General features: G+C 42.3%; 1 protein-coding gene across 2 annotated transcripts in view; it reads right to left on the bottom strand.

The window, feature by feature from the left end:
- Positions 1-11,759, bottom strand: part of rhpn2 (rhophilin, Rho GTPase binding protein 2) — a 33,858-nt gene extending 22,099 nt beyond the window's left edge. For both annotated transcript variants that reach the window (XM_083918967.1, XM_083918968.1), the window contains exons 1-2: positions 11,576-11,759; positions 5,594-5,709 (exon numbers count right to left, since the gene is read on the bottom strand). In XM_083918967.1, coding sequence (XP_083775093.1) covers positions 5,594-5,709; positions 11,576-11,641 — 182 coding nt within the window. In that variant the 5' untranslated portion in view covers positions 11,642-11,759. The remainder of the gene's footprint in view (positions 1-5,593; positions 5,710-11,575) is intronic.
- Between the last annotated feature and the right edge of the window lie 814 nt (positions 11,760-12,573).

The raw sequence follows: 12,573 nt of genomic DNA, 5'->3' as shown, positions 1-12,573 counted from the left end.
AATCAAATCCCCAATCAAATGACAAATGTGATTATATGATCGCAATATATTTCATTCTAAACAACCACATTTCAATATTGTTTGGGCATCTTACTGTACGTACAGTATGAACGCATTTGCGTTGAGTTGTAGAAAGTCATTACAAAACATTACAGTGTGTGTGCGTGTCTCTGTCTGCACAGTAGAGATAAGATTGTAATAATACCTGTGACAAGTGTTTTTCTGTGTGTGTGTTTGTGAGGCTGGTTCCTTTGTAAAGCAGAATTTATGATGCTACACACACACACACACACACACACACACACGCACGCACGCACGCACGCACGCAAGCACGAGTGGTCTCCCTTTCTGCTTATCTCTATTTTACAGTGAATCCTGACACATTCTCTCTGAGTCGTAACTAATGGAAGACGGACCCACATGGAGGTGTTTCACTGTCCGTCTCCCTGTCACCTGAGCTCTCTCTACTCTGTAATTACAGAGGATGTGATTTTTTTAACAACAGGTGAGATGTGAAGAAGCGCTGGCAGGGAGGAGTTTTTAAAAAACGATCAGTTAAACTGAAGGTTAAAGAGAGAAAAACTAGGTTTTAACTTCATATTGATAATCTAATTTCTTCCATTTGAAAATTTTCACATAAAATATTCCAAAAGTTACGACTTTAACTCATTTTGTTACACATTGAGAATGTTGTTGAAGCACTAACAAACCACAAAAAACAAATGATATAATGTGACGTTACATACTGTTTAATGGAGCATGTCTTAAAACTACTTTTTAGTGATCAATGGAACACAAACATATGTACCATCCAGTAGTTGGATAAAACTGCTCTTTGGTCTTGATTCATTCACGTAAATTACTGACTGTTTTTCTCTCCATACAACACATTGGAACATAACGTCACCCCTGCTTAGCATCGACTCCACACCATCGCTTCCCTTTGGCCTGCTGAAGGGTTTCCGAGGAGGTTTGGCCTGGGGAATCCATCAGAGGGGCGGAGGTGAAGTTGTTGTGGTTTGCACAGAATAGATGCCAGCCCAGAGGCTGTTATTAATATCTAATTTAACATCTAATATCATCCCACAGAGCGTGGGAAAAGGGCTGTAAACCAGCAAGTGTGGTTTCACTGAAGTTCCCCCATCCTCTTTTCTGGAAAGGCTGTTTTTTAGGTTTTGGCAGATCGACAGTTAGTTGTGTTTTTCCTTTAGGCCTTTAATGTGAACAGAGATATCTGGTACCAATACTGATCGGAGTTGACTGAGATAATTACTCTCTTATATAAAGCTTTAAAAAGGAGCACTCCACAGATTTTACACATTAAGTCAAGTTGTTGCGTTTTTGTCTTCTGTGACTCTGAAGGAGCTTTCGAAAGTTTAAAAAACACCGTAACCAATAACTCTCGAACCCAGGCCAAGGAAACCCAGATGAAATCATCAAGGTAACCTGGCATGGGATTGAGATCTTAAAGTCTTAGCAGAATACCTGCATCCCCATGGGAGCGTGGGGTTCGAAAGAAGGTGGCATTAAAGCTGTTTCCACCCTGACTACCGCCCTGACAACCCCCTACCTTCAGGAGTGTTTCCCCAAAAAACAAAGTGTTTTCAAAGGCGGCTTCCTCCACCAGAAGTTCAGCACGGTGAGCTCGGAAATCTGTGTATGTTTATATGGGTGGCAACTGCTTCATAGTCCTGCTGCCATAATCAAAACCGCTTCCCTTGACTGAAATGACTGGAGACAGCGAGTTACCACACGGCCTCTTTAGGAGGCAGAGGATCTAAGTTAAGGATGCATTAAGTAGCATTATGGGAAATGTGGGATGTTTTGGATTTTGAAACTTGACATAAAAAATGAGGCCTCTGGGGCTTCAGTTTTGAACAGTGCAATAATAAAAATAAATCACTGGAGTACTCCTTTAAAGCACTACATATGTATATCTGTGCTGATTGTTGCTTTTTTTCAGTATCCCTGTCAGTCTTTTTCTCTCTACCGCCATCACTGTTAAGAGAAAAGAACTGGTCCAACCAGACTGACTCCACCTGTTGCTGATAGAGAGAGGAATGCAGAACAAAAGAAAAAGGAGAAAATGGTGAGGTTGGGGAATCGACGACAGCAAATGGGGGGGGGGGGAGACACACACAAACACACAACATACTCAAGTTAAGGAAGGATTCAGGCTTGATATGGGCCATACTTAACTAACTAAACTCAAACTAAAGTCTCTCAATGGGAGCTTTTTATGCTGCTATTTTGAAAATGTTTTTTCATATTCTTAAAAAGGGTTGTGCCTTGACATGAGCATACATGTATATGAGCTGGAATGGTTTGTTTATTGATGCAAATCTGTTTTAAACATGACAATCCAGGTGGACGATCACTGGTAGAACTACTGCATGTGATTTAAGAGTATGAAAATAAAGCCATGAGCATACCAGAAACTCAAAAATGCATCCAGGCTGTTCTCTGCGCTGCAGCTGGACACACACACACTTTGCCCCTGGCTGGGCAGACTATGAAGTACTAGAGGAATGTGGAGGCTTTGCAGGCTGACTGTAGTTTTAGTCACACACACACACACGCACACGCACGCGCGCGCGCGCACGCACACGCACACGCTCACGCACACGCACAGGTTTTGTACCTTTAGTTTGTCTAGACTCAGATACAGAAGATACCCCGAGCCACTTCTTAACAGCAGTCCCTCACAGTTTACTTAACACCACCTTGTGTGCTATGGGGCAAATTATCCTTACCAAAGGCCACACAGGACAGCTGGTGGACACAATAACAGGCAGAACTCTATAATCCAATGCAATCCAAAACAGTGAGTCGGCAATTAACAATGCTTTTATGATGCTTAGAATATTCCATTTCTGTTGACACTTTGTCAAAGAGCTATTGATTTGACTCTGGACATTTTTGAGGCTCTACTTTCCCCACAAGTTTTCCTGTAGATTTCCCACAATCAACTACAGGTAAATGTCGTAATAAGAAGACTTACAGCTCTAGACATTTTCTTTTCCATTGACAGTCTTGTTTTTTCCAGTATAGCAGGTAAGGGCGGTGTTACATTTTAAAGTGTTAAAAGGGAAACTCCTCTGGCACAGCTTGGACCTAGATATTAAACTAACTAGCAAATCTATGTTAAATATAGGGAACGCACTGAGCTTCTCTGTTTTATGCTCAGCAATTCACAACAGAATACCTTTCTCAATCTCCCAAAAAAAATCACTCCTCAAACATGAGGACCTTACACCTCACCGCTAAAAGAAATCCTATGATGAACCAAAATGTCCGCTCATCGGAGGAAACCTATAACTTCGGTCTACAGTTTACACCAATAAAACACAAGACGCCCTGACTTAAAGTCTGCATTAGTCTAAACAGGACACTAATAACAGGATAGTTGTGCCAGAATACAAAGTCCACCTAAATTCTATAGCTCATCTGAAGTGTTTACCTACAAAAGGCTACAAAAGAGAATAACAACAGAAATAAAAGAGGATTTAGTTTAGACACCCTGCAAGGTTGGTCAAGTGTAATGGAAGGTCCTTAAACATACTGTAGATACAGTGCAAACATGCTTGTATCACTTTTTGACCAATGGAGCATAGCTTGAAGCTTTGTTGATACCGTTTAGGGCAAAAACAAAACAACAATAATTCAATTAATAAACCCGCATTTCTTCACAGTAAATATCAGTGATTGTAAATCATGATATATCCCTGATAAGATACAAGAACTCAACAAAGAATATGAGAAATATGAGAGCTTAAGAAAGAGCTTAGGTTTACAGCAGCTCAGCAAAACTAAATTGTATGTTTTACAGGGTTAGCATACACAAAGTCTATGATTAAGCTTCCAGTGTGCTTCATCAGACTTGCTGGTTAGATGGTCGAATAGTCCCCACACACCTTTCCGTTGTCTAGTGGGGGTGATAATGACTGCAACAACACGTTGTGGAATCAAATTCTCTCTAGGCAATAATTCAAATCCCCAGGTATAGAAATGCAGGAGACAGCCATCAGAAAACTAGCTTTATGTAAGGGCACACTCACACTTTCCTCCCGCACCGGGCCAAAACCGTTTTTTCAGCTAAAGCCTAGTGCGTTTAAGCTGTGTGAGTGCACCCGCTCCGCGCATAACTGCGGACAGCGCGTCGTCCACTGCCCGCCTGAGAGAGGAGGGGTTTTGTTGAGCCCGTTTGCACGTGTACGAGCACGAGCACGAGGCCTACGGCGGTACCGCTATGTGCGCCTGCTCGGACATAGAAAATAGAAGGACGGACCATGCGCGGACATTTAACAACAACAAAAATGGCGGCGAAAGGTTCACGTTGGTGTGATGCGGAGGTGGAGTATTTACTGCAGATTTGGTCGGATGAAAATATTAAATAACAGTCTACAAGACGCACAAAAACTCTGAGGTCTTTGGAAAGATTTGTAAACAAAGAAACACACACGCGATCAATGCGTGTGACATGTTACGTGTTACGGTGTGATGACGTATGGACAGCAAGAAGCATTTGCGCGAGGCCCAGGCAGTGTGAGTACAAACTGGGCTGGGGCGCGGGGGGAGAGGGAGGAGGGACAAGTACCCTAAAGACCGGGGCGCAGTGCGGAAGGACAGTGTGAGTGCGCCCTAAGTTTCCTAACTGATCAGTACTTGCTGAGAGATTGATTCTCAAATTCAGCCATTTAATCCTAAAAGACCAGGTATTTCAGCAGGAAGAAGACATTTCTTGGTTTATTTATCTGGAGTCTGAAAGCTGCTGACTATATCACATCTTCCTCCACTGTAAATCCACCTTTAAGCTCCACGGGCCACAGGATAACACAACAGATCCTCAGGGGCAGCCTCTAGCTCTCTGGGTAGAGAGTGAGACCCAAACAGGCTCAGTCCTTTGCAGCGGCCCAGGGTTGAAACAACCTATGGCCCTCTACTGCGTGTCATCCCCTCTCTGTCTCCCTCTTTCCTGTCACTCTTCAGCTGCTCTGATATAAACACACACACAGACCAGACAACAACAAACTTTATCTAGTCACAGAAGACGAAAAAGACGGCAGGCCAAAATTACAAAATGCACCATATCATATAAAAAATCATGCTCAGCAAAAAGGTCTGAATTTTTCTGAGGTTTCCTCTAACCCGTGTATCACAATGGCTCTTTGTTTTCATGGTACATGGAATGCTCCTCTTCAAGACTGTTAACTAATATTATCTGCCACCTTGTGTTGTTGTGTAACTCCCACCAAGAATTCATGACAACTGATGACAGAACAATGAAGGAGACGAGGCCAAACTTGTCCATTCACAACTTTAACAGACTGGAGTTTACTAGAAGTCACTTATACCACAGTGACATAACTGACTTACAGCACAGACAAACTGATGATACATAGATTTATGGCATGAGCAGAGAGAGAGATAAACTTAGGAGAGCTGGCTTTCCCTCATGCAACAAATACAAATGCTAAAAAACCTTCCTCCACTTCGCACTAAAAGATTCCACATTGTACGGAATTAATAAATCAATCAGACACAAAAGTAAAGGACACATGCATGTGTTATCGGTCATCGGTTTTGTTCTTACTTCAGCAGGTTCTCAGCTCCAGCCCTCATCCTCATCTGTTTGATGATCTGCTGGTTCAGACTGGCGCGTTTATTCTGCAGTTTGCTTCGTCCAGTCTGGGCGAACGGGTTGCAACCCTGAGGCAAGAAGATGCAGGAACAAACATGTCAGCAAAAGATAAAATCTTGCGTTATAAGGAAAAAACAAAACTGCATGGCGATTAAGAAACATGTGCATACTGAAAAATAAGTAGGATGAACATTGAAGATTTTTGCAATGAATTGGTTGAAAACAATCGTAAAATAGATCCTCAATTTCCTTTGAAATGTCTGCATTTATTTATCCCAACTAAGCAATTAGGTTTTTATTTTAACCTGAAACTATTATGAGTTCATTCAGGGTCAAAGGTTCAAGTTCAAGTTTTTTTCTTAAATAATACCCACATACATCTATTCACTACCACAGAGCTGGCATATTACTATTTGTTCAACGTACTAAAATACTAAACAGCATTTGCTTTAAATGTTCCTCTGATGACATGTTTAACATTTGGCTTTAAAGTGAATTTCCATGAATTGAATCTGTGTTCACACCTAACGGCCTTTATGTGGCTGTTCTGTGTGTCCTTGTCCCTATCACAAGTGTCCCAGCCTTACTGAGTCAACAGGCTGTCGCTCACACCAGAACAGATAAACTGGCCTGAGACATTCATACTGAGTGACTCACAGCACAGCACAGGTGTGGTCTGCGCTCTGCTTTGTATGGCAAAAAAACAACGTGATGCACAGAAACTAGTCAGCTCAGTAAAACCAGTTAGTTTGCAGTCCTAACTGGGGACACGTTTCCTATGTTTTTATTTATCTGACTAAGTCTGAGGTCAGCAGCGGAATGAGCTTCAGCTGCTACATTAGCAACATCAAGGTAAAGAGTCCGAGGTCTCAGCACTGAAACGGATTTTCTTTGCTTTTTGAGATTAAAATGTCTCCAGTTTTGTAGACCTGTTTGCCTCCACTGCACTCATGATAACTTCTAACTCTACTGTTCAAAGTGGGGCGACAGCAAACAGCCACCATGCTCCTCTTATACACGTGGTGTCACTTTGCACCTGTTATCGAGTAACTTCAGCAGGAGGTTCATGCTATCCCTCTGACCTCCACCTCATAGTGCTGCGACAAGGAATGACCCCTCACTGGCTTCCCACATATAGTTCAGATACCAGAAATATGGAGATTGGTTCAATTTGTTTATTTAGTCCTAAAAACCATACACTTCTTGAAGCAAAAACTATTTCTTCCTGACCAACAACAGATGTGTCCACCCATACCACATGTCATGCTGTTGCATTTCATTCCTCTCTCTCCTTTCGTTTCCTGTCTGCCTCTACACTGTCAACTGTCCAATGAAGATAACCGAGAAATAATATTTAACAAAACAATTGTTTTTATTCATTCAAGTCACTCCATGTATTTGTGGGTAGTGAGTGTTTTGCCCCTGTTACTATGCTATTTACACCTGAGGCATGTTGCCGACGCTCTCATCCAGAAAGACTCCCTGTTAAATGAGTGAGCGGTGACACAGTGTTCTTCCCAAGTCCAAATTTCCACACATCAGGTCAAATGGTGGCAACAATGCTCACGCTTAACTGGACACGTCTCTATAACCACTCCCCTGTATTAACGTGGGTGTTCCTGTACTTCACTTCACTGAGAGTTTAATGATTAACTATTTCCACAAATGAAAGCCTTGTTAATTACACAACAGAGCTGTATAAAGGCTGCCGAGGGGAGAGGGGGGGGGGGGGGGCGTGGTCTGGCTGGACGTAGCAGTGGCTATTCTTAGAACGACAGGGAGGCGAGGACATTAGCGCACGACTGGAGAGGGCGTGGAGTTATTGCAGGATGTTGTCACGTCAATAATTACATCACATATGAGGTGTATGTTTGTGTTAAAGAACAAGGGAGTGGCAAGTAACCATAGCAGTATGTTCTGTTTCCATTTTTAACACATGCCACACCATGAAACTGCAACCCATGCTGATGGCCCAAAGTGAGGATCCTGATCCTGAATCCTGCTCAGCAACACTACTCAGATAGTAGTGTCTCAGTCGACACAAAACTGATGGTCTGATACCACACTTACAATTCTGGTGAGCTAAGTTAGAGACATGGCTTTTGTGTTTTTGGATTATCTTCAACTCGCCACTTGAATACGTTGACTGTCACTTTAAACAAAGATCGTTCGTTTGGATCAACACTTGATCGACAGTATATCAAGTGACACATGGAACTGAACCCCCAACTCTGGCAACACTACTGCCTTACCTAACCCAATGAACCACTCAGGGAATTGAACCCCTCCTACCCACTGGCATACTCGAACAGTACAGCCTTTCTCTACGAGCGTACAAAACGCTTCATTACAGCAAAACACAAAGACAGTCCTGTCCGTTATCATATCCATCAAACAGCCAATCATTCTGCTGTTGTATAACCGAGGCTTCATAAGGAAGATGTAGGGCAATGGCTCATGGGATATTTGGTTTATACCACTGGTGATTAAGACTGGCAACCAGCCAAGGAGGGGCTACAGCCAGCAATCAGTTTTGGCAGCATAACCGTTCACCCTATAAATACACAGAATGTGCTCGGTATGTTAATATTCACACCCCCTCGTGATGAAGTGATTGTCAAGGTAAATCCCTGTATGTTCTAGGGATACACAATATCTAGCCATACCAATAGGTTATCTGCAGATAACGGGAAATTGATATCATTTCGTATATTCCAATAATAAAGTTCTAGCCGATAATTATCTGCCTATAAAATGAAGCAAACCTTCTTCCATAAGCACAGCATCTACACACTTCGATACAGTAGTTGCCAGTATCTACCTTAAAAGTTGGTTTGCGATCTGCCAATAAGGACATATTGAATATACATTAAAATGTCTGATTTGACAGATTGTAGGTGTTTTCACACTGGACAGTAAGATGGGAATTTGGCTGTCTTTTTTGCTGCCCGGTTCGCGCACTCAGACAGACAGAGATTTATTGCGGGCCTGAGTTAGCACCCTAATGTGAGACTCGAGTTAGAGTTGATGCAGCTTGGCGGCACAGGGGTGACCTGGGCGAGGTGTCCGTGATGTTGTGGGACCCACAGCCGGGAGTTGTAAGAGCTGGAAACAGAGTTCACAGAAACAAAATATCGGCTGTCGCGATGAGCGACTGGAAAGCCTTTGAAATTCGTCAGATGCTGACCATTACCACAGAGAAAGTTGTGAATCATCAGATCACGGGGCCAACTTCTTCCTACGCATATGTTGATGTCAACTTTGTGCTTCACATCACGTCACATGTTTACGCCGCAAATGTGACGCATTTTCTGTCTAAAAACCCCTAATGTCAAATCATTTAATTTGAATTCTTAAGCAAAATGAACTATAAAAGCCAAAGTCGGTTTGTTAAGTTATTTGATTTATTATACTTGAAAAAACAAGTTCCAACCGTTCTTTGTTCTGGCTGTGTTAACAGTAGTGATGGAATATTAAATCATCCATATTTTATTCAATCATTTCTTACCCATGTGTGCAAAAACTACAGGTTATGAACTTCTTTTTTTAAAGTATAAAAATGTTATATTATCTGTAATCTTATCGGTATGGATCATGAGAAGAAGGTAATTATCAGTTATCGTATCGGCTGAAAAAAAATACATTTGTAGTTTGATCCCTTGTCTTCACACATTGAATCCACTCCAATTATGGCGAGGATGCTTTGACAAACTGCTCAAAGGTAACATGCTTCATATTCAGTGAAATACAAAGTCAAAGACACAATATTTGATCACAGCTGAATCTCTCATTTGTCTTTTTCCAATACAAACCCTGCTAAGTGTGTCTCCAAGTCGAGGGAGCTTGTCTGGTTTCTAAACCAGGACACATGTTGTCAATTTGTGTCTGTGGTCTGGCTGAAGGACGGCCTTGGGCCAGATGCTACGTCAATGCTCTCGTTGGCGAAGGAGGCTAAGGAGAAGAATCATGCCGATTCGGCTTTTTGTTCTGCCATCTTTCCATCCTTCAGCCATCCAGTCGGACCTCAGCCAGCTGGAGGTGAAACAGTGGATGGCTGGGAAGGCAGCCTTGAACCACAACAGCTCCCTGGAGCATCGGGCCAACCCAGCGAGGCCTTGTAAATCATTAAACTCATTTTCACCCAAGAGAAAGAGGGGCACAGAAAATGGAAGCAAAGATCATCTTGGCTCCACTTGGTTAAAATTTGACCCAAAAGTTTCCAAATTGCAAATCCCTTTAACATGACCTAATGAGAATGTAGAACTCATTGCCTTGTGGTTTCAAAGAAACTGCCTTGTTTTACCGAGAAGCTTTCAGCAACGACTAGCAAAGTGAGAAATACAGAGGACAAAGGAAATGTAGGGAGAGTGAGAAGGACGGAGAAAGGAGGATGACTTTGACTCTACAATGTGTGTTAAAGTAATAAAGGAAGCCGTTGGTGTTTGAGGTATAGGCTCTACAGTCTCCTATCGTGTCCTGTGGTAGTGCCAATGCCCTGGCTCCCACTGACCTTTTTATAGACACAGGAAGTGCAGCACAGCACCTAAATCCAGACAGCGTTCAGAGGGGGATTCAGGGGGATTGAAAGACACAAAGGCCCTGTTCAGATGCCCATCTAAACAAGCTTGTCTATAAAAACACTCCGGTTGAGGACACTAGTACAAACACAGTGGAATGAAACGTGGATCACAGCATGGCAGACAGGGAACTCAGTGAAAACACATTAGATAATCACTCAGCCACTGCCAAGAGCTTTCCTCATAGCCTCAATCTAGACAAACTGACAGCTCTTGAAATCGTTAGTCGCAGGTATATTAAACATAAAACAGGTCAGAGAGGTTTCTGTGCTGGTGCCCGAGCATTGAATATATTCACTTTAATGATCGTCACTGTATATCAATAGCTCATTATCTTATTTTCATGATTAAAAGGCGTAAACTTCAACATCCTCGCATGGAAAATGCTCCTGTTATCCGATCTATCAATTTAGATAACGTGGCACTTCCATTCCCATTTCAGTAATGCTGTTATCCAGAGCACCTCCCATGTGTGCAACTGATAGAGTTAATCAACAAGTAGGCTGGAATTGTCTCAAGGCAGGAGGCTAATCTGACAGGAGTTTACCAGGCTATCAACATAGCCACAACACTGCCTGTTACATGTCAATCACCATCACACCTCTGAACTGATGATGTTAATGATGATGGGATGTTTGGTCACTGACCCTTTCAGTCTCCCACTATCAGTAACTGCAGGGGTGTAGCTATTATTACACACACACACATACACACACACACACACACACACACACACACACACACACACACACACACACACACACACACACACACACACACACACACACACACACACACACACACACACACACACACACACACACACACACACACACACACACACACACACACACACACACACACACACACACACACACACCTGAAGATGACAGTGCTTTGGTTTCTGCTGCTGTTGGTGACACATCAGGAGCTGTAAGACTGAAACCATGCTGTTTTTATATATAAAATGTTTAAAGTTGAAATGACTTCATACTAAAGTGTATGTGGTGTTTTGTATACACATTTCCAGGTGAATTAACTTACAGCTTGAAACTGTGTATATGGGTTACTCAGTCTAACTTTTCCTATGGCTTTATAGCCCAATAAATATAAATCACAATATTAGGTCTGTATATCGTGAAGATGGCTCCGTTAAATATCGTTTTAATGTTTATATGAGATAGTCATTGAAAACAAATATAGAGGCTCCGGGCGAGCCGTGAACATCTCAGCAACATTAAGATAAGAGTAAGCTAAAGTCGTTATTTGCCCATTTTAGCCGCAAAACTGTGACATCTCCCTGTCAATGACGATTACGTGTTGATACCAAAGTGAAGTGAGGAGAAACTAAACTCACCTTTCTGAAATAAGTGCCGTCTCCTCCGCTGTCTTTGATGCCGTTTGGTAAGAGGGTGTCCGTCATCCTGAAGGCTCACACTTCGACACTCTCGGAGGAAAAACAAGTGAATTAAAAAGTGTATTCGGTCCGGACCGCTGCTGTTCAACAGGTGAGTATCCTCTCTATCTCTCTCTCTTCCTCTCTCTCCTGCACTAATGTGTGTGCTCCCGCTCCACCGGGCAGACGACTTTAGCACACAGCACAAACTCCGCCCACACGGACAACAGAGCGAGAAGACGGCGTGGTGCGTTCACGACCCAACAACTCACCAGACGGCACCTGTCTCATGCAGGTTATGTGCACTAACGTTACAGTAGTCCAGATAAGACATAACTAACATGCTACCGCTCCAAAGTTATTTTCACCGATACAAATTTCAGTTACAGCCTTTTACAACTATATTTACAACTTTTAATCTAACTTCAGCATGGCTTGCAGACGCTAAAGTTGCACCATCTGGTGCGTCGGCTTGCCATGGTAAATCATTGTTATGCTTAAAGACCTACTGGTTTGCCTAAAAGCTGTATTTAGCCTACATTTGATATTTACTGTTGTTATCGAAATGCTATGTTTGAAAGGGAAAAACAAAAGTGGGACACATAATCTAGAAAAGAAAACAGAATCATAGACTACTGAATAATAACAAGGGTGTTCATCTAAAGCTTTGAAAAAATGCTAATCACCCAAATGTCCAATACAGATCTGGTATTGGTATCTGTGCCAAAAGGCCTATCAATAAAAAACTAAAATACTATACAGACGAGGGCACTGGCAGGAGTAGTTTAACAGACAGTGGAGTTGTTTTGAGCAAATGGCAGAAGTGCATGTCATACAAAATTATGCAAAATGGTTGCTTCCATGGAACCTGTTTCTTTCTTCCTGTACTCTGACATACAACACATACAGACTACTGTATCAACAATTCCCCCCTGGTATTATTAAAGTATTTCTGATTC

This window comes from Echiichthys vipera (genome assembly GCF_963691815.1).
Source record: "Echiichthys vipera genome assembly, chromosome: 1".
Taxonomy (NCBI): domain Eukaryota; kingdom Metazoa; phylum Chordata; class Actinopteri; order Perciformes; family Trachinidae; genus Echiichthys; species Echiichthys vipera.
The sequence above is the reverse complement of the archived record's forward strand: the minus strand, read 5'-3'. Positions and strand labels throughout refer to the sequence as shown.